The sequence below is a fragment of the Eurosta solidaginis genome, chromosome 3 (genome assembly GCF_040869045.1).
Source record: "Eurosta solidaginis isolate ZX-2024a chromosome 3, ASM4086904v1, whole genome shotgun sequence".
In the NCBI taxonomy this organism is placed as follows: domain Eukaryota; kingdom Metazoa; phylum Arthropoda; class Insecta; order Diptera; family Tephritidae; genus Eurosta; species Eurosta solidaginis.
Window position 1 is genome coordinate 18005019 of NC_090321.1, and position 24226 is coordinate 18029244.

General features: G+C 34.1%; 1 protein-coding gene across 2 annotated transcripts in view; it reads left to right on the plus strand.

Moving 5' to 3' along the window:
- Positions 1–2045: 2045 nt before the first annotated feature.
- Positions 2046–24226, plus strand: part of CSN7 (COP9 signalosome subunit 7) — a 73399-nt gene continuing 51218 nt past the window's right edge. Inside the window, exons 1-2 of one of the 2 annotated variants that reach the window (XM_067771137.1) lie at positions 2046–2365; positions 2434–2686. In XM_067771137.1, the coding sequence (XP_067627238.1) occupies positions 2171–2365; positions 2434–2686 (448 nt within the window). In that variant the 5' untranslated portion in view covers positions 2046–2170. The remainder of the gene's footprint in view (positions 2366–2433; positions 2687–24226) is intronic. The other variant, XM_067771136.1, reaches the window with a different exon arrangement.

A 24226-nucleotide genomic window follows, 5' to 3' on the forward strand; every position in this document is an offset into this window, starting at 1 on the left:
GTGAGACAGCGTTAAATTTAATAATTTCTCACTGGAAATCAGAAATGAATGAGGGAAAATGCATAGCTGCTGTATTTCTGGACTTCAAGCGAGCATTCGAAACAATTGACAGGTCTATTTTGGTAGAGAAAATGAGAAGGTATGGAATTGATGGAGTCGAAAATCAGTGGTTCGAAAGCTACTTGAGTAACAGATGGCAACGGACGAAAGTCGCAAAAGGCATCTCGGAGCCTGCACAAATAACACTAGGCGTACCACAAGGTGCAGTGCTTAGTACTCTTCTGTTCTTAATATATATTAATGATATGGGAAATATACTACAAGGAGTTGAAATCTGTCAATTTGCAGATGATACACTACTATATACTACCGGAAGTTCATGTCAGGAGTGTATTGCTAGGTTGAAATATAACTTAAAATTTATCTATAACTATATTAGTATGAACAAGCTAAAAATCAACGTTAAAAAAACGAAAGCAATTGTAATCAACGGCGAATCGGAAGATAATATTGTAGCTAATGATGAAATAATAGATAACGTTGACGAAATTAAATATCTAGGCATTGTCATCGACAAAAAATTAAATTTCGATAAGCATATAGATTATATCTGCAGTAAAATCTCGAAAAAAAAAAAAAAAATGGGATTTTTCCGAAGAATTCGCAAAAATATACCTATCAACAGCGCAGTAAAGATATTTAATGTAATGATCAACCCACATTTTGAATACTGTTCGACCATTTTATTCCTGGGATCCACACAGATGAAAAACAGGCTGCAAAAACGGTGCATACTATTATGTAATAGGCTGACACCAATCACATATATGTTAGAAACTCTGAAATGGTTAAATATCAATCAAAGAACAATTATGAACCTACTTCTTTTTGTGTTTAAAATTAAATATCACCTACTACCAAAGTACTTAACGAGCCAATAGAATTAAATTTTATAATTCCAATAAGGCACAAAATGTTTTAATGTATAAAGGCCTAAAACTTTTTAATGAATTGCCAAGCAATATAAAAAACGAAGGAAATATTAATGTATTTAAAAGACTGATAATAAATCATATTAGAGAACATTATAGCTCACAATGAGCCAATTAGCTATTGTTAAGATTACCGATTTTGTATTACTAAACTGTACCTGAAAGTTTTAAATAGCTACGACTAAATAAAGAAGCTAATAATAATAAAATAATAAAAAAATCAGAGTAATCCATGGAGTATCCACAGTCCAATAAACATCGTGTAGTGATTACAATCGTTAAAAACGAGCAATGATCGGCTTACAATATGTTCGTGTAGAAATATGAGTTGGTCCATTGCTGCATTACAGTGGAGTACAATGGTAAGTACTCCAATGGACCACATGATCCAACGATTTTTGCAGGGTAGTTGTTTGACCACAGCCGCTAGATGGGTCCCCTAAGCATTATCTAAGCGAGGATAGGCGTTTTTTTCACGCGCAAACGAAACGTATACGTGTGTAAAAAAAACACGGCTATTATTAGTTTTCTTTACAAAATTTTGTTCAAAATGCGTTATGCATACATCAATTGCAATCTGCATTTCTTGAGCACATCTTCAGGGGTCCAAGAAATGCTCAAAGGATATTTGCAAGCCTGCATATATACATGTTTACAGCACGCATCTTTGAAGAAATTATGTAAACGAAATTATTAAAAAAAACGGAGAGACATATTTTCAAATGAAAAATTTCAAGTTTGGTTTACAGGGAAATAAAAACATTTCCCGAGAAAACGAGAATTTCGATAAATTATACGTAGATAAGATACCAACGTATGTCCAAAGTTTGAAGAGAGACTTGCACACAAAATAAATAATACATTTTTACTACTCACATTCATACATAAATACTCAATTTTAAATTTTTGAGACACAGTAAACGGGAAGCATACAAATGTCTTGTTGCAATGACTCGCAAATTTCCGTTTGGGTATTGCATTATTGCCTTTTCGTACTTTCCATTCGTACTGTACATGCGCTCTAAGCAACCCTTCGAATTGACGTTTCATGATTGTTACAATCAGCTGTTCGGCTACAGTTTATGAAATTTCATTGGTTGCATTCGTAAATAAAATTGTGTAAAAAATAAGTAAAAATTGTACTTTTCAACTTATAGAGATAACTAAAAGGCAGAAATATGACACAGGATATTTTAATGAGCAACGATGAGACGGTGCCTACTACCGATGCATCAAGCAACCAGCTAAAACAATATTGTGCTACAGCCAAGAGTGCGGAAGGCGCACAACTTTTGGAGGTTTTGCGACAAGTGTTGGAAGCGCCATCGATTTACGTTTTTGGTGAATTGTTAGCTTTGCCCAATGTGCAGGAGGTAAATAGTGGGTTGCTTAAAAAGAAACGTGTGCAATTTTAATGAGCTCCTCAAATTTCATTTTGCAGCTTAAAGGTGGACCGCACGCCAAATACTTAAATACTTTAAATCTCTTTGCCTATGGTACATACAAACAATATAAGCAACAACCTGGGGAATATTTAGAGTTAACCGCTTTAATGCAGAAGAAACTACAACATTTGACTATTGTTTCTTTGGCTATTCAAAATAAGTGCATCCCATATGAGGTATTGTTGGAAGAGCTAGAAATCAATAACGTACGACATCTAGAGGATGTTATAATTGAAGCAATCTATGCGGGTAAGTTACATAATAGGAGTATGTTGTGAAATGTTAAAATATTAAAGTTCCCAAAATGGGTCTCCGGTTATAGTTTTTGTTGTAACCGTAGAAACACTCCCTGAAGGCTGAGAACGGGCTTGATCTGGTAAGCTCCGTTACTAACCCGACTGCCACGGGAACGATTTTTTTTAACCACTTAAAGTGCTTGTCTCTATATTTAAGTCGTTGTTTTTGCTGTCGTCGTCTCTTATGACAATACCCTTAATGCGCTTAGGTGGTGTCAACTTCAGCGTCGGTCTTGTTAAAATTTTCGACAAGAGTTTTTTTAATGAAACGTTTTTTTATACAAAAGTAAACTGCTTGGCTAATGCTGTACGTGGTCGATATATGGAGCTAGGGTTTGTAAGAAATATTCAATTCCCCAAAATCCACTGGAGTGCTTTTCAATCAAGCGAAGGTCTTGTCCAATTTTACGGCAAGTGTTTTTGAGCAACGAGAAAAAATCATTGAAACCAAAGCCATCCGAATACAAAAGTCAACTGCTTGTCAGATGCCGTCTGAAGTCGAAATATGGAGCCTGTGGGAAACATTTAGACAATTCATAAGATTTCCTTTTTAGTATGTGCTGAGATTTAGTTGTTGTTGTATTAATGATAAAGACACTCTCGAAGGTTTTGGGGAGTGTTATCGATGCTGATGGTCCTTTGCCGGGTACAGATCCGGTACGTTCCGGTAACAAAACAGCAAAAAGCTACTAGCCCTACAATCTCAGGAACGCTAAGAATTAGTCGGAGTTTATATTGGAAAACATGGAAATTAATTAAATAGTCCAGATATAAAGTAGCGTAAAAAAAAATTAGAGCAGTAATTGCTAGGGATTTCCGCGTTTTTCCCCTGCGGTCGGTTTTAAGCATCAGAATGGGTTTATACCTAGGGATTCAAGGGGTTGATAAGCGTAATAAAAAACTTTATATCTTCAAAGCTTCCTCAACCCAATTGTCAACCTCACCTACGCGAGGGGAATCCTGTTACAAATATGACTATCATACACATATTTAGCAGGCGAGCCACTGGTGGCCCCAAATTCCTCATGGAACTAGTGGGTGAGGAGATGGTCGGGCTAGTACCTTATTAGTGCCGGAACGTATCGGATCTAAATCCGGCAAATGACCATCAAGATTGATAACACTCCCCAAAGCCTTCGGGGAGTGTCGTTATCGTTAATACAACAACAACCTAGACATCTGCGGCTCTCATTAATACTCAGGCAGTACTTTTCAAAATCTTTCGCGGTATTTTCCGTTCCAACAAAAACAACAGTGCATCCTGTATGATAAGATTCGCTGTCTGCTTGATAAAAGGCCGTTTTAAATTATCGCCGCTCTAAACCTATATGTTAGTATACTAAGGTAACGGTAGCGCTTATATGCTTCAGAAAAATATGCCCAACTTCGGGGGATATTTTTTGGCGTTATAGTAATCACAACAACGCGCAACTTAATTACTCACTACATACAAATCAATCTTTTAAACTTTTCGATACACTGTTATACTAGTTGACATTTGCTCTCGCGGTATTTATCTACAGTTTTTACAACGCAGCCCTCCAAACCATTATAATCAAATCATTTTCTTTTAAAGATTTTTTACTTTCTACTATCTGCCCATTTCTACTTTTCTCCAGTGGTAATAAACTTTTTGAAAGCTGTCCTTATGGGTGTGGTGCTGTGTCTCTCTCAAATTTCATGTCAACAGAGGTAGGAAATGCAAAAACAATTTCCAAAGTAGCGCGTTGAAGTTCTCACCAAAGTTGAAGAAATTTACTACTTTCGAAATTTATTGCACTGTAATTTCTTTCGACTTTTGCTATCAGATTACTTTCATAGCGAGTTCAAATCCAAAATCGAGATCATACCTACAAGGCAATAAATGAGACTCTCATTTTATGTGATAGATATGCATGCGTGCTTTTTAGTGCTTAGCTGAAGAAAATAAATGCGAACAGTTCCGTTAGAAAGATGCGATGCAATCAGGCAGAAAATAATCGATTTGATTTATTTATTTTTTTTTTTTTTTAATTTTGGTTGTTTCGTTAAGCCACATACAAATTTAAAATAAAATTTTTCCGAAATCTATTAAAATGTAAGGGTTTTAAAAGAAATAATAATAAAAACATATCTCTTGTATGCATTACAATTCTCATCTTTGCATTACAATTCTCAACAATGTGTGTAAGTATACATATATCAGAAATACATCGTACTTCTATGGTTTACAGCTCACGTACAATTTTAATTATGAGTCGGTGTAGAGTGATAGCATTATTGCGATAGTTACAGCATCAGTTTGGTAGTTGTTATTGTAGCAGTGTCAGTTTGGTAGTAATATGTGTTTATTGTGAAAGTTTCTGCTGCGTTTTGGAAATCAAACGCGAACAAAACCAAAAATAAGTATCTTGCAGTTTGTACTAATATACATATGTATATACACCTATAAATGCATACAAGACTATGAAAGCATATTCGGCAATATGTATTTCATTTCAATGGATTTTTTACTTTCGCCATAAATGTTTCTTGTACGTTGTGTACGTTAAGATGTTTGCTGAAAAGCTATTATAAAGCTTTGTATTGCGCTTATCAGCCCCTTGAATCCCCGGCTTACACCACTAGTTGCTGTTACCGTCGCATATCGGCTTCATCTGGATAAGGACTGCCGTCATCAGTTACACTCCCCTAAATCTTTCGATTAGGTTTTTTATATTACAATTGCTGCTATATACTAAGTAAATTAAAAATTAGATAAAAATAATGAAATATAAAATAAAATGAAAGAAAATGAAATATGTAAAATAAAATAAAAAAAAAAAAAAAAAAAAACAAAATAGTATAAAATATAATTGAATATATAAAATACAATAAAATAAAATAAATTGAAATAAAATAAACCTAAATTTGATAAAATAAAAAAAGAAGTCAAATGAAAAATAAAATAAAATGTAATAAATTAAAATAAAATGGGAAATACATATAATAAAGTACAATTACATTACTATTATACAAAGAAATAAAGCAGAGTAAGATAATGTGAAATAAAACAAGTTAAATCAGGTAAAATAAAATTGAATAAAACTTATAATATTAAATTAAAAAAAAATTTTAATTAAAAAATATGCTAAAAATTTAAAATAAAAAGTTAATTAAATTAAATTATAAACATAAAAAAAAGAATAAATAAATTATTTCAAAATAAAATAAAGTATATTACAATAAAACGATGAAAAAATAAAATAAAGTAAAATAAAATGAAATGAGACAAAATAATAAAAAAAAAAAATAAATAAAAAATATTAAAAAAATTTAAAATATTTAAAAAAAAATAAATGAAAAAAAAACACATTAATATAAAATAAATTAAAATAAAGTGAAATAAAATAACATAAAATTAAATATAATCAGCTAAAATTTAATTAAATCAAATACAATAAAATAGAATGTAAAATAAAATATAATAAACTAAAACAAAATAATATGTAATAAAATTAGATTAAATTACATATATCAAATTTACATAAACTGTATCAAACTAAATAAAGTTAGATTGAATAAAATGACAAAAAATTTTATGAAATAATAAAATTTAGCAAAAAAAAAAATAATAATAAATAAAAAAAAATATTTTAAAAAATGTGGTTAATAAAATAAAAGCAAAAATAAAAATAGATTAGATTATATAAAACAAAAAATAATAGAACGCGTAATTAGATAAGCGAGAGATCTAAGAGAGGTCATAGAATAGGCATTCAATCTGATTTATTTTGAAAAGAGTACTCGTAATGCGGAGACGACCGGGGACGGCATTGTGCTATCATCAGTGTCGTTTTTTCCTGTTATTGTTTAACTAAACTTAACTTAAACAGCAACTTATAAGCAACATGAATTACGTTTGTTTGATTTTCGTCGGTTAGGTACCGATATTTTGTTTAAATCGCCACCTATCCACTGGAGGACTATGTCTGAAGAAACTTTCTCTAAAACATCCGTACAATATTTGAATAAATTTAATATTTAGTTAATAAGACAGTGGCAGTACATATAAGACAGTGTAAAAGTACACCAATCAGCTTAAATTAATTGCCATAAAATGGCTAACATCGATTAAAACTATAATTAAATGATCTTATATCTAACAAGAAAAATTACATACATTAATTAATAAAAAAAATGTGTATAATAAGAATAAATAAAAGAGATAGAGAGAGAAGGATGTTGTTCCAGAGCCTGACAGCATTTATGCAAAACAGTCTGGAAGATATAAAGTAGTTATATTTAGGTACATTCATATTGTGAAGTCTTAGGGATTTCGCCGGATTTAACTTTTCATACAGATACTTCGGGGATTTCCATATTAGTAATTTAAATATATACATAAAGTTTCTGGCAGCCAGAAAATCAAGTATACTTCAACCTAGAATCTCATTCCTCCAAAGGTATATATGATCCAACTTTTCAGGCCAACCTAGAGTTGATGACGAAACCTAAATTTCTAATTTTGTTTGTGAACTGCAGAGCACTGCTGCCAATAAATAAACAATTATATATTTTCGAGACTCGCTACACTATTACATATTGGCAAACAAACGACTTAGACGCATTTAGGCATAAACTGTTATCACTTGCCCATTGCGATATAGCAGACAAATCACAATTTACCATATAACATAAATCCTCAACAAGACCAATTCAGTTAGACAAATACAAATGAATGTCATCGGCATATTAACATACTTACACACTGAGAAAACATCATTGACAAATAGATTGAACAAAAGAGGCCCCAGGACAGACCCCTGCGGAACACCATCTGATACCACCTTAAAATTAGCCCCCAGCGGGTTAGGGGATCAGAATATACCCGCGGTAGGTATGCCTGTCGTAAGAGGCGACTAAAATACCAGATTCAAGGGGCTGTGTAGCGCAACCTTTCAGCTTGCCAGCGCAATATATAGCTTCTCCAAACCCAATTGTCAACCTCACCTATCCGCGGCGAATCCTGTTTCACTAACAGACGAGGCTCTGGCGACCCCAAGCTCCTCATGGAACTTGGGGGTAGGGAGGGAGAGAATGGCCGGAAGGTTTAATGTGGCCACATAAATCGTTCCCGAGATGGTCGGGCTAGCACCTTAATGATGCTATGGTACCGGAGCGTACCGGATTTATATCCGGCAAAGGACCATCACATCGATAACACTCCCCAAAGCCTTCGGGGAGCAACCTTATCGCTACAACAACAACAACAACCTTAAAATTAGAATATGTGTTCTTTCCCTTTACCTTTTGTACTCTGCCACTAAGATAGCTCATAAGTTTTAGGGAGCTGTCCGAAAAACTAAAATAATTTTCAAGCTTCGTATGTAAAATATTATGGTCAACCATGCCAAATGCTTTAGAGACGTCCAAAAGGCGTACAAGCGTTAACGACCCATCATCAAACTTTACTCTTACATCGTCAAGGACTTTCATCATCGCAGTGGAACAACTGTGCTTTGGCCTAAAACCGGACTGTAGTGGGGATAACAAATTGCTGCGCTCAGTATATGATGAAATTTGTGCTGCCATCAAAGATTCACATACTTTCGACAGTGCTGGTAATATGCTGATCGGCCTATAGTCTCCGGGAGTACTAGGCGTGCTTTTATTGGCCACTGGAAGTATTACTGCCTTTTTCCACTCAGCTGGAAAACATGATGTCGTAAAGCAGTGGTTGATAATGTGGGTAATGGTGCCCAGGATGAATGGCATCACGAGCTTAACGAATTTTAGAGAAATTCCATCGTCACCAACAGCATCGGATTTAATGTCCAAAAGTGATCTCATCACATCACCCTCACTTACTCCTGCAAATTGGAATAGTTTTCAAATGCAAAATCACGGGATCTAGGAGTAAAGGAGGTTTGGGGAGACCTTCCATTGCTACTTCCAACCGTAAATACATTATTTAAAATCTCAGGGTCAATGTTAAAATCTGGCTTTGAGCTACCATGTACCTTCAGGTTTTTTAGGTTCCGCCATAGATTTTTCGAAGGAAGCGACTGATCTAGTTTAGCACTACAATACCTTCTCTTTTCTTGCCTTATAAGAAATGTAGCTTTGTTTCTGGCAGCTCTATATTGGGACTAGGCATCATCTGTCATTCTCCTCCTCCACTTCCGGTATAATTTATTCCGCAAGTTGATAGATGAGAGCATCTTTGTATTAAACCAGGGACAAGATGGGTTGACTCTAGCCTTGCGAAGAGGAATATATTTCTCATATAAATCAGTCAACTTTTCATTAAAATTTTTTAGCTTTTCATCTACAGAACTACAGAACTTTCTTGAACAGGAGCACGATTAAACATAACATCCACAGTACAAAATATTAGGTTATGGTCAGAAACAAAGAATATTTGGTCAAATTTGAGAATATGGTCAATATTGATCTTATGAAATAATCTAAGAGGCTTGGATTTGGATTATGAGCAAATCTCGTAGGTACTACTTTATCTTAATATATAAAAATCAGGTGTCACTATGTTTGTTCCCGATGGACTCCTAAGGCCCGGGGTTTCTAAGGGGGCCCGCGATTAAGAGGTACTATGGCATTTTTTTAATTCAGGAGAGTCTTTTCAAAAGCAACGAAAATCTGCATTTCGTTTTAATATTATAGTGAAGTGTGAAAAATAAAAATCTATATATATAAAAAGAAAGGCTAAAATGTGTGTTAGTTGGTCGCCGGTGTTTGAAGAGATGAGTCGGTCGATTTTGTTCAAACTTTCACACAAGTTGCGTAAACCTCACGCGGTAGTTACTACATAGGTTTGGTTGCGATCGACGTACAGGGTCTCCAGATATAGCCCAAAACGTGGGCCAGTGAATGCCTAGACAGTGTTTATACAATATGGATATCAAATGAAAGCTGTTGATGAGTGCTTTAGTACGGAGTAATATATTATCCAGAGACGGATTGGGACCGGGATTAGGACTAGGACTTGGACTGAGACTCGGAGTGGGACTGGGACTGGGCTGGAATAAAATACATACCACCCTCTAGGACAGGCAATAAGGGATGCAGAAGAATGAGAAGAAATTGAGAGAAGAGAAAAGACGACATCAGAATTTGTTTAGAGGTATGGTTCCTCCGGCAAAGTTTCTTACTTTGATCCCTAGAATATGATTTTCACAGAGCAATGGGCGATTTTTTTGCCTCCCCACAAATCGACCCGGCCTAATGCATATAAAGATAGTTCTACCAATAAAAACTAATAAGAACTGTATCTTTTGGCTATTGAACTCTAACAAAGAGCAGACGGGGAGAGATACAAACCAAAATTACCACTGATCTGAAAGAAGATAAAATGACTTAGATCACTTTCATAATAATGTGCCCACATTTATTAATGACCTAATGTGAATTTGTAATATTCTTAGCTTCCGCACTTACTTCACAGTCGGTTTAAGTGTGGCTCTGGTTTTCTGCAATATCCGCAGAATCTACAACACATTATGCTTGAGGTGCTTCAATGTATGAACAGTATTAAAATTATTTTGCTGAACAACACCGCAAACGAATCATCTGCTTACCACGTCACTCTTTATCTACGCCATATACATGCTGTTGAGTATTCAAACGTAGCTATCGTAAATTAACTTTGCCCTGCCAGCTATTTTGCCATTCATTTTTATTTTATTATTTTTTAATACTTGCTAACTTCATTTGATACTCAGCGTAAAAAGTTGTGTGAGTAGAGAGGCGATGCTTGAACTTAATCCTGTTGTGCATAAAATTTGAGATTTGTTTTATAGCCTCAGGCAACTTAGTTTATCGATATTTGTATACTTTTTAGCAGAGATTGCATTTAACGGTTAACCAGAAAAAAACATAAATTACCTTCTTTTAAAATTGGGCGGTGCCATTGTCCAAAATTTTACTAATTTTCTATTCTGCATCATAAGGTCAACCCACCTACCAAGTTTAATCGCTTTATCCGTGTTTGGTAATAAATTATCGCACTTTTTCGGTTTTTCGAAATTTTCGATATCGAAAAAGTGGGCGTGGTTACAGTCCGATTTCGTTCATTTTAAATAGCGATCTGAGATGAGTGCCCAGGTACTTACATACCAAATTTCATTAAGATATCTCAAATTTACTCAAGTTATCGTGTTTACGGTTAGACGGGCGGACATGGCTAAATGAATTTCTTTTTTCGTCCAGATCATTTTGATATATAGAAGTCTATATCTATTTCGATTAGTTTATGCCATTACGGGGTACCGTTATGCGAACAAATTTAATATACTCTGTGAGCTCTACTCAGCTGAGTATAAAAAACGTTTCTCAGAGAGATAATATGTATATTTTTGAATTTTTTCGGTCTTCCTCAGTGATTCGTTTATTTTCAAATGTTTTCTCCTTGTCACTGATATCGTTTTATTGTCTAAGGTTCCTTATACTTGTTACTTGCGACCGAAATAGGTTTCAGGGATAGTATATCACGCAACTGCTCTGTTAGAATTGACATAATGCAAAGTTAACATTCGGTTGTTATAGGGTCTGCAAAGAATCTGTATCCCGATCGTATATTTCCGGGGTCATGCAAGATCAATTTTCATAATTTCTGGACTGTTCGGGGATAATTTTGGGATTGTTTCATGACTTTTTTGTAGTAATGTTGGGATCATTCCGGGGCTATTTTGAGATCATTTCGGGATTGTTTTGGTGACTATTCCGAGATTAATTTGAGAATGTGTAGGGGAAAGTTTCAGGACTATTTGCACGTTTACATCGGGGGTACTTCTACACTTTTTAAAATCGTTACGTAATCAACTTGGAATCATTCGGGAGCGGTTGGCACATAATTACGGTATTATGTTAGCGACTATTTCGGAGTGATTTTGGAATAATTTAGCAGGGATCGGAAAAACGCATAGAGGAAAACGAAAAATTATCGGACTTGTAATCGGCATATCGATTATCCTAATATTTTCGATAACAAATAAATATTTTTTAAAACACATCGACAACATTTTGATAAAAAGGCGGTGCTTTTTGGATTGAAAATCGATAAATTTACGATAGCAAACTAGTAATTCAGCGATTACGTTTGTTGTCGATAACCAATTTATGGTCCTTTGAAAACAAATGGCTTACTCGTCTATAACTCGCCGATAACTAGAAACCTAAAACCAGCACATAAACCGTAGATAACAACCTAAGCTAACTAACCTCTCTTTTGCTTTTTTCTCTCCCCTTTAACTGCCTTTTTTCCGTTGCTTTTTTTTACATTCCTTTATTTCCTTTTCTTTCCATTCCCAGGTATTTTAGTCGTTTAGAGCAACTCTGTAAGCTAATAAAGCATTCACATTTCTCCATAAACTTGAGTTCATGGCACATTTTGGAGTTCAACTGTACTGGTAAACTTCAAAATGACCCATAAACTTGTTTATAAGGCGCAATGTGAATGCTATATAACATATATGTTCGTTGTTATTGTTGTTGTTGCTGTAGCGATTAGGTTACTCCCCGAAGGCTTTGGGGAGTGTTATCGATGTGATGGTCCTTTGTCGGATACAGATCCGATACGCTCCGGTAACACAGCACCATTAAGGTGCTGGCCCGACCATCTCGGGAACGATTTATATGGCCACATTGAACCTTCAGGCCATCCCTCCCTCCCCACCCCCAAGTTCCATGAGGAGCTTGGGGTCGCCAGAGCCTCGTCTGTTAGTGAAACGGGATTCGCCGCTCGAAGGTGAGGTTGACAATTGGGTTGGAGAAGATATATGTTGCGCTACACAACCCCTTGAATCCCATATATGTTCGTCTTAACAGAACGTGATGTACTGCTGTTTTTGGCTTTTCACAGAGAACGACCGTTTTGAATGCAAAATAAAGAGAATAGTCAGTGAACAACAAAAACCGATTACATACCGAAAAAATATATATCACGTCTTAACAGAACGTCTTAACAGAACGTGATATATATTTTTTCGGTATGTAATCGGTTTTTGTTGTTCACTGACTATTCTCTTTATTTGCATTCAAAACGGTCGTTCTCTGTGAAAAGCCAAAAACAGCAGTACCCGTATTTAACAGTTATTTAAAGAGTGTTCATTAAATAACCGTTTTAATTAAAAATATCGGCTTCGGTAACTGTTATTTGCGATCTCTGCGTCTAGTTATGATTTGAAAATCTTTGCTCTTATTTGCATTTGATTACACTTGTGTACATCTACTTTTTGTTTTTTAATAAAAAGAACTTTGGTACGAAATTTGGTATGGAAAATTGTGGCATGAGTACACGGTCAACAATTTTAGTTAATTTTTAAACCTATCAAAATTGACTGCTGATTTTAAGTTTTTTTTGCCCAGATGTATCGAGATAGATATAGACTTCTATATATCAAAATTATGAATATCGAAAAAAATTTGATTAATCCATGTCCGTCCGTTAATACGATAACTTGAGCAAATAGTGAGATATATTCACCAAATTCGGTATACGGGCTTATCTGGACCCATAATAGATTGGTATTGAAAATGAGCGAAATCGGTTTTAGAAAAATGGAAAAAATTTGATAATTCAAAAACTAATACCGCTAAGCTAATGAAGGTTATAGGTGAATTGGCTTTATGACGCAAAACATAAATGTGGGCGTGGCACCACCCACATCCTTGAAAAATTATATAGACTGAGTGAAGAAAATCAAAATCGGTTAAAGTCCACTTTTCATAAAGGTCTAATCTTAACAAAGAAGTGTTATGGTTGAGCTAAGAACAAAACTTAAACAAATTTTGAAAATGGACGTGACCCGCCCCTTTTTTTACTCTTTCCAAAATACTTTTAATGCCATAAGTTGAACAAAAATCGCCCAATCCGAACGAAATTTTGCATAAACATTTTTTTCATAGCTACAACTGTTTGCTTTGAAAATCAGCGTCTCAAGTGCACAGCTGGGTATATAATGTTCGGTTTCACCCGAACTTAGACTTTGTTACTTGTTCAACTACTTTTAAAGCCAATTAATAGTTTTAAGCAATTTCTAAGATACCTTGGTTTTAATTTTAGTCCAGGCATATCATTTTCGCTCAGAAGTTTAAAATTGAAAAAAAGTTTTACTCGTACTGCGTTTTTAAACTGTTTTGGTCTATGTTATAAGGAGAGGATAAACCTAATCTATATATATAAAAGAAAGTGGTGTTAGTTACACTATTTATAACTCAAGAACGGATGAATCGATTTGGCTGAAAATTGGTGTAGAGGTAGCTCAGAATCAAGAGACGGGCATAGGATACTTTTTAATCCCGTCCGAATGGTTTTCGGATCCATCCGGGATCCCGTCGGGGTAATTTCGGGTCTATTTCGCGACCCTACTGGGATCATTTCTGGATGGTTTTCGGAATCCTTCCGGGATCACGTCGGGGTCATTTCGGAACTTTTCGGGATAATTTAGGGACCTTTCCCGGATGGTGATTGGGATCCATACGGAAGCCCGTCATTTGGGTACCCTTCAGGGATCATTTCTGTGTGATTCTCTGGATCAGTCTATAATCGCGTTGTCATTTCGAGAATTTTTTGGGACTATTCTGGGAGCATTTCTGGATGGTTTTCGGGATCCGTCCGCGATACCGTCGGGGTCATTTCGTGGATTTTTCTGGGTAATTTCGATCATTTAGGGATCCTATCAGGTTACCAGCTCATTTAGTTATTTTTTTTTACTCCATTACAAAAATAAAATATATGTATTAAACATACAATTTTTTTTCAACAAAAACTTGTTAAGCAGGTTAACGTGAATAGCCCATATATTTTATTTTCTCCTTGCGGACCAAGGCTAGTTTTTAATATATTTGAGTTTAAATTTTAGCCTAGAAGTTTGAAAAATGGAAATTTTTCGAACTAAAATTTAAACCAAAATTTTTCAGTTCAATACTGTCTCGTTTTAAACTTTGCAAGGCGTGCATTTAAAACCAAACACAGTTTAGTCATATATGTAGACCGAAAAGCTTAAGAGTTAAACCAAAATTTTCAACCGTGTAATCATTTAATCTGACTACGCACACTGTTGTTTTAACTTTACAGCAAAAAAAAAAAAAACATTTTCAGATTTTTTTATTTGCAAAAAGTCATAGGTATTTATTTATATGTTTTCATCCGCGTTTCATTTGCTCTGAATTTTTTCATTTGTGATGATGATGGTTTTTGTATTTATTACGGCAAATTAATTCAACCTTATTTGGTTCATTTGTTCTGGTTTATTTATTTACAAATAATTTGGTAATTTGGTGGATGTCAGCGAATACATAGATAGGTCGTTCTTCAAACAAATTCTGAAATAGTGCGTTTTTAAAAAGTTTTCTAAGATAGGGCATTTTTGAAACGGTAGCCGAAAAAAAACGCCACGTTCATGCAGCATACCACCTCCCTTTTTCTTTCGTGTGTAGCTTCTCTTCTTTTTGCAACTTGGTAGGCTTAAGTTTGAGCACGCAAAGATTTAGGCCGAGGTTCTACAAATTTGCGTAGTGCTACTTCTTAATTTTTTAAACTTGTGTTCAAAAACCCGACAAAATTTTACGAACATTTCGAAATTTTTATTTGAGGGTTTTTGAATTTGTTTGGGTATGAAGTTTTGTAGCCTAATCAATTTCAGTCCGAAAAAGTATAATGTATAGATTTCGCGAAATTTCCAAAGGTTGCAAAGATGCGTACTCAAAAAATTCAAATAATAATAAAAAAAAAATAAAATAATAATCCAAAAAGATAAAACTAAAGCTTCGAAATTTTAGTAATTTTTCTCAAATGTTTTCAAAAACTTTTTTGAGATTAATTTGCAGAGTTCCAGGCGCAAAATTCATTGATGCTTTATCTTAAAATATGAAAATTAAAAAAGAAAAGAACTAAGTCGAAGAAATTTGTTAAAAATTGCCACTGCTATTTTTCTGTTCGCTGCTGTACATGTTTTATGCCGACTTCGAACGGTATCAGCAAACTGATGAAATTTTGCCACAGAAATACACTCAGAGTGTTTGCCAAGCAACTTTCGAGAGGCGAGCTCGATTAGAAATTTTTTTCTAATTACAAAACTCTTCCTAAGATTTTGATTTACCTTTTCCCGAGCCGTGAATCCTGGACCTTTGGTGCGGTGCGTCAAGCTACCGTCACTCCATGGCGGCCATTACATAGAAAAATAATCAATTATGGATCTAACGATCACGAGCTCTCACTAGTTCACAAATGACATTAATCCTACTCATCATTACCGAGCTATTGTGATTTAAAAAATCGTTTTCCATCCGTGATAAGTCTTGAAAAATATTCGTGAAAGGAGCAGTAGGCGAGTAATCGTTGCAATTGTGAGTTTTCTTTTCACATGTAGACTTTACGATGTTTATTATTATTATACTCAGTTGAGCAGAGCTCACAGAGTATATTAAGTTTGATTGGATAACGGTTGGTTGTACATATATAAAGGAATCGAGATAGATATAGACTTCCATATATCAAAATAATCAGGATCGAAAAAAAAATTGGATTGAGCCATGTCCGTCCGTCCGTCCGTTAACACGATAACTTGAGTAAATTTTGAGGTATCTTGATGAAATTTGGTATGTAGGTTCCTGAGCACTCATCTCAGATCGCTATTTAAAATGAACGATATCGGACTATAACCACGCCCACTTTTTCGATATCGAAAATTTCGAAAAACCGAAAAAGTGTGATAATTCATTACAAAAGACAGCTAAAGCGACGAAACTTGGTAGGTGAGTTGAACTTATGACGCAGAATAGAAAATTAGTAAAATTTTGGACAATGGGCGTGGCACCGCCCACTTTTAAAAGAAGGTAGTTTAAAATTTTTGCAAGCTGTAATTTGGCAGTCGTTGAAGATATCATAATGAAATTTAGCAGGAACGTTACTCCTATTACTATATGTACGCTTAATAAAAATTAGCAAAATCAGAGATGGACCACGCCCACTTTTAAAAAAAAATTTTTTTAAAGTAAAATTTTAACAAAAAATTTAATATGTTTACAGTATATAAGTAAATTATGTCAACATTCAACTCCAGTAATGATATGGTGCAACAAAATACAAAAATAAAAGAAAATTTCAAAATGGGCGTGGCTCCGCCCTTTTTCATTTAATTTGTCTAGGATACTTTTAACGCCATAAGTCGAACAAAAATTAACCAATCCTTTTGAAATTTGGTAGGGGCATAGATTTTATGACGTTAACTGTTTTCTGTGAAAATGGGCGAAATCGGTTGATGCCACGCCCAGTTTTTACACACAGTCGTCCGTCTGTACTTCCGCATGGCCGTTAACACAATAACTTGAGCAAAAATCGACATATCTTTAATGAACTTAGTTCACGTGCTTACTTGAACTCACTTTATCTTGGTATGAAAAATGAACGAAATCGGACTATGACCACGCCCACTTTTTCGATATCGAAAATTACGAAAAATGAAAAAATGCCATAATTCTATACCAAATACGAAAAAAGGGATAAAACATGGTAAGGTAATTGGATTGTTTTATTGACGCGAAATATAACTTTAGAAAAAACTGTATAAAATGGTTGTGACACCTACCATATTAAGTAGAAGAAAATGAAAAAGTTCTGCAGGGCGAAATAAAAAACCCTTAAAATCTTGGCAGGTATTACATATATAAATAAATTAGCGGTATCCAACAGATGATGTTTTGGGTCACCCTGGTCCACATTTTGGTCGATATCTGGAAAACGCCTTCACACCACTCCCTTTTAAAACTCTCATTAATACCTTTAATTTGATACCCATATCGTACAAACACATTTTAGAGTCACCCCTGGTCCACCTTTATGGCGATATCTCGAAAAGGCGTCCACCTATAGAGCTAAGCCCCACGCCCTTTTAAAATACTCATTAACCCCTTTCATTTGATACCCATATCGTACAAACAAAGTCTAGAGTCACCCCTGGTCCACATTTATTGCGATACCTCAAAAAGGCGTCCACCTATAGAACTAAGGCCCACTCCCTTTTAATATACTCATTAACACCTTTCGTTTGATGCCCATATTGTACAAACAAATTCTAGGGTCACCCCTGGTCCACCTTTATGGCGATATCTCGCAACGGCGTCCACCTATGGAACTAAGGATTACTCCCTTTTAAAATACTCATTAACACCTTTCATTTGATAGCCATATCGTACAAACGCGTTCTAGAGTCACCCCTGGTCCATCTTTATGGCGATATCTCGAAACGGAATCCACCTATAGAAATAAGGCCCACTCCCTTTTAAAATACTCATTAACACCATTCGTTTGATGCCCATATTGTACAAACAAATTCTAGGGTCACCCCTGGTCCACCTTTGTGGCGATATCTCGAAACAGCGTCTACCTATGGAACTAAGGATTACTCCTTTTTAAAATACTCATTAACACCTTTCATTTGATACCCATATCGTACAAACGCATTCTAGAGTCAACCCTGATCCACCTTTATGGCTATATCCCTAAATGGCGTCCACCTATAGAACTATGGCCCACTCCCTCATAAAATACTCTTTAATGCCTTTCATTTGATACACATTCCAGGGTTTCCCTCGGTTCATTTTCCTACATGGTTATTTTCCCTTATGTTGTCACCATAGCTCTCAACTGAGTATGTAATGTTCGGTTACACCCGAACTTAACCTTCCTTACTTGTTTTTATACTCAGTTGAGCAGAGCTCACAGAGTATATTAACTTCGATTGCATAACGGTTGGTTGTACAGGTATAAAGGATACAGACTTTCATATATCAAAATCATCAGTATCGAAAAAAAAATCGATTAAGCCATGTCCGTCCGTCCGTCCGTCTGTCTGTCCGTTAACACGATAACTTGAGCAAAAATCGATATGTCTTTACTAAACTCAGTTCACGTACTTATCCGAACTCACTTTGTATTGGTGTAAAAAATGGCCGAAATCCGACTATGACCACGCCCTCTTTTTCGATATCGAAAATTACGAAAAATGCCATAATTATATACCAAATACGAAAAAAGGGATGAAACATGGTAATTGTATTGGTCTATTGACGCAAAATATAACTTTAGAAAAAAACTTGGTAAAATGGGTGTGACACCTACCATATTAAGTAGAAGAAAATGAAAAAGTTTTGCAGGGCGAAATCAAAAGCCCTTGGAATCTTGGAAGGAATACTGTTCGTGGTATTACATATAAAAATAAATTAGCGGTACCCGACAGATGATGTTCTGGATCACCCTGGTCCATATTTTGGTCGATATCTCGAAAACACCTTCACATATACAACTAAGGGCCTCTCCCTTTTAAAACCCTCATTAATACCTTTGATACCCATATCGTACAAACAAATTCTAGAGTCACCCTGGTCCACCTTTATGGCGATATCTTGAAAAGGCGTCGACCTATAGAACTAAGGCCCACGCCCTTTTAAAATACTCATTAACACCTTTCATTTGATACCCATATCTTACAAACAAATTCTAGAGTCACCCCTGGTCCACCTTTATGGCGATATCTCGAAAAGGCGTCCACCTATAGAACTAAGGCCCACGTCCTTTTAAAATACTCATTAACACCTTTCATTTGATACCCATATTGTACAAACGCATTCTAGAGTCATCCCTGGTCCACGTTTATGGCGATATCCCGAAAGGCGTCCACCCATAGAACTAAGGCCCACTCCCTTTTAAAACACTTATTAACACCCTTCGTTTGATACCCATATTGTACAAACGCATTCTAGAGTCAACCCTGGTTCGTCAAAATCATATTTTATAACGATATTCCGAAAAGGCGTCTACCTATAGAACTAAGGTCCACTCCCTTTTAAAATACTCATTAACACCTTTCATTTTATACCCATATAGTACAAACAAATTCTAGAGTCACCCCTGGTCCACCTTTATGGCGATATCTCGAAAAGGCGTCCACATATAGAACTAAGGCCCCCGCCCTCTTAAAATACTCATTAACACCTTTCATTTGATACTCATATCGTACAAACAAATTCTAGAGTCACCCCTGGTCCATCTTTATGGCGATATCTCGAAAAGGCGTCCATCTATAGAACTTAGGCCCACGCTCTTTTAAAATACTCATTAATACCTTTCATTTGATACCCATATCGTACAAAATAAATTCTGGAGTCACCCCTGGTCCACCTTTATGGCGATATCTCGAAAAGGCGTCCACCTATAGAACTTAGGCCCACTCCCTTTTAAAATTATCATTAACACATTTCATTTGATACCCATATCGTACAAACAAATTCTAGAGTCAGGCCTGGTCCACCTTTATGGCGATATCCCTAAATGGCGTCTATAGTGTTAACTACTTTGTACTCTTTACTTTAATTTTTAAAATAATTTTAATTGAGTTTTCGTGTTGAATTAAAAATTTTGAATAACTTCAAAAAAAGAAAATTCTAATTAGTTTTGAAAATATCTAAACTCAAAAATAAACAAAAATAAATTTTATATTACAAACAAAAATAAAAGTTTTTTAAAATATCAATTTTGAATGTTGATATATTGGCGATCCTACCAACGATCCTGCGCAAATATTTTATTTCATTAATGACTGATAATGGAACTATTATTAAACCTACTCGTCGCCTATTCATATTTGATAAATTCAATAAACTTAATTTTCTTATCGATACCGGTGCAGTTGTATCAGTTATTCCTTTTTCTAAATTTAAAATTTATAAAAGAAATTCGGATCTTACTTTGACTGCAGCAAACGGTTCTTCAATTGAAACTTTCGGTACAAAACTACTTAAAATTGATTTAAGTTTAAGAAGAGATTTTGAATTTCCATTCATTATTGCGAATATTGATACACCAATTTTAGGAGCAAACTTTTTAGAAAAATTCGGAATTATTGTCAATATTAAAAATAAAGAAATAATGGATTCTACTACAAAAATTAAAGTTGCTGGATCTTCTGGATTTTCTGATATTTTCTCACTCAAAATTCCTATTGTCGAAAATAAGTTTTCAAAATTACTTAATGAATTTCCGTCTATTACCTGTGAACCAGATTATACTAAAAAAGTTAAACACCATACGGTTCACAGGATAGAAACAAAATGTATTTTACCATTTTCGAAACCCAGACGTCTTGATCCAATCAAACTTAAAATTGCTAAAGCTGAATTTGAATTTTTAGTTAAAACGGGTATATGCAGACCCTCAAATTCTCCTATTGCATCTCCACTTCATCTCGTTCCTAAAAAAGAACCAAATGATTGGAGACCTTGCGGAGACTATCGAAGACTTAATTTTATTACTACACCAGATCGGTCTCCTTTACCACATATTCACGATTTAACAATTGATTTAAAAAACAAACAATTTTTTTCCAAAATTGATCTTGTGCGTGCTTACCACCAAATTCCAATGGCAGAAGAAGACATTCATAAAACTGCAATAACTACCCCTTTTGGAATGTTTGAATTCGTAAGAATGCCTTTCGGTTTACGAAACAGTGCTCAAACTTTCCAACGCTTTATTAATGAAGTATTTTCTGATTTCGATTTTGTATTTACATACATTGATGACATTCTTATTGCCAGTGATAATGAAGATCAACATATAAATCATTTAAAATCAGTTTTCAAAAGACTTGAAGAATATAATTTAAATATCAAACCTTCAAAATGTACTCTCGGTGTAAATAAATTAAATTTTTTAAGTTACGAAATTTCAGGCGAAGGTATTAAACCATCTTTAGATAGAATTGAAATCATAACAAATTTTGAAAAACCAATTTCTATAAATAAATTACAAAAATTTTTAGGTATGATAAATTACTATCACAGATATATTAAAATGTTAGCAACAGAACTTAGTCCTCTGCATGAAATGTTAACACATGCAATTAAAAACAAACTCAAACAATTAAATTGGACAAATGAAACCACAACAGCTTTCGAAAATGTTAAAAAACTTTTTGCCAAAAATACTTTACTTACACATTTCGACAAAAATGGTACTTTATCATTAGCAGTAGATGCATCAAATGTTGCTATTGGAGCAGTTCTTCAACAAACTAGCAATTATATACTAGAACCCTTAGCTTATTTTTCAAGAAAATTAACAACAACAGAAACTAAATATTCCACATTTGATCGTGAACTTTTAGCAATTTATAATTCAATTAAACATTTTAAACATTTTCTTGAAGGTAGAACTTTTACAATTTATACTGATCATAAACCTTTAATTCATGTTCTAAATTCTAAAGTAGATAGATCTCCTCGTCAACTACGTCATCTTGAATATATTGCTCAATTTACAAATGATATTCAATATATACGTGGAAAAGACAACATAGTTGCCGACACACTTTCCCGTATTCCAGAAATAAATGCAATTTCAACTCAAGATATAAATTTAGAAACTTTATATAAAGAACAGCAAACTGATACATTTTTACAAAAAACCATTTCTGATCCAAATTCTAAAAATAATTTAAAAGAAATTCATATTCCAATTATTAATTTAAACATATGGTGTGATGTTTCTCTACAACCTTTTCGACCTTATGTTCCACATTCTATGAGAAGAATTATATTTGACAAAATTCACTCATTATCTCATCCAAGTATAAGAACAACTAGAAAATTAATTCAAAATAAATATTATTGGCCTAACATGCGTAAAGAGATTAACGATTGGACTTCATCTTGCATCAATTGTCAAAAATCCAAAATTTCAAGACATACTAAATCTCCTATCCAAAAAATTCAAATACCATCAGGCCGTTTTGAACATATTCATATGGATATTGTTGGACCTCTTCCAGTTTCAAATGAAATTGTTATATTTTAACAATTATTGACAGATTTTCACGTTGGCCTGAAGCTTATCCGCTTAAAGATATTTCAACAAATACTATAGTAAAAACTTTTATTCAAAATTATATACCACGATTTGGTATACCATTAAATATTACAGTAGATCAAGGTTCACAATTCACCTCAAAATTTTTTACGGAATTAACTAAACTTTTAGGTTCTCATAAAATTCATACATCTCCTTACCATCCCCAAGCAAATGGCATGATAGAGAGATTTCATCGAACTTTAAAAGCAGCAATTATAGCATCAAACGACTCGGTTCATTGGTCTGACATTTTACCATTCATTCTACTTGGTTTACGAACTTCTATTAAAGAAGATTTAAAATGTTCATCTGCTGAACTTGTTTATGGCCAAACACTTAGAATACCTGGTGAATTAATTATTTCAAATAGTAATAAAGAACATGATTTTTCTAATGACGCTCTTCATAAAATAAGAGAATATTTTTCGCTTGTTCGTTCTAAAGTTTTTCATCATAACAAAGAAAATGTTTTCGTTCCTAAACAATTGGAAAATTGTGAGTATGTTTTTGTTAAAGTTCTTCATAAATCTAATTTAGAATCACCTTATGAAGGACCTTTTAAAGTTATCTCTAAGAAAAATAAAACATTTACAATTCAATACAAAAATACTATTAAAAATATTTCAATTGATTTACTTAAACCAGCAAACATACTTATTAACACTAATTTAAATACAAATACATTAAACAACAAAAAACAAAAAAAGGTTACTTTTAATATTAATTAATAATTTGTTTGTTTCAAATTTTCTTGGAGGGGGAGTAAATATAGTGTTAACTATTTAATTGAGTTTTCGTGTTGAATTAAAAATTTTGAATAACTTCAAAAAAAGAAAATTCTAATTAGTTTTGAAAATATCTAAACTCAAAAATAAACAAAAATAAATTTTATATTACAAACAAAAATAAAAGTTTTTTAAAATATCAATTTTGAATGTTGATATAGCGTCCATCTATAGAACTATGGCCTACTTCCTCTTAAAATACTCTTTAATACCTTCCTTTTGATACACATGTCATACAAACGCATTCCAGGGTTAGCCTAGGTTCTTTTTACAACATGGTGGTTTTCCCTTACTTTGTCTCCACAGCTCTCAACTGAGTATGTAATGTTCGGTTACACCCGAACTTAGCCTTCCTTACTTGTGTAATATTGTGTTGAATCGTTTGGGAGCTGGTAATAGCGCAATAATAGCTGTGTTTTTTACATGTTGCGGGTAAAAAAACGCTTATTATCACTTAGATAATGTTTAGTTTGAGACCCATCTGGCGGCAATTATTGAGACTCGCGTCTGTGGTTAAATAACTCGCTATAAACGGGTTGTGCTTATTAGCGGAGACACGCACCTCCGTTGGTCATAATGTATAACCTATAGCTGAATCGTTTGCTATGAATCATGGACACATAAACTGTTCGGTCATAGAAGTGGATCACAGTGTAGAGATAAAATGGAGCGACACATTTCAATTGCAGCTGAGTATAATGCATACTGAAATGTAGCAGTACTAATGTTTTGCGAAACAATTTCATAAGTGTAGAAAAAGTTATGCACTTGGCAGACCATATAAAGCAGAGCCGGCCAAAAGTTGCACATTGTGCAATTTGAG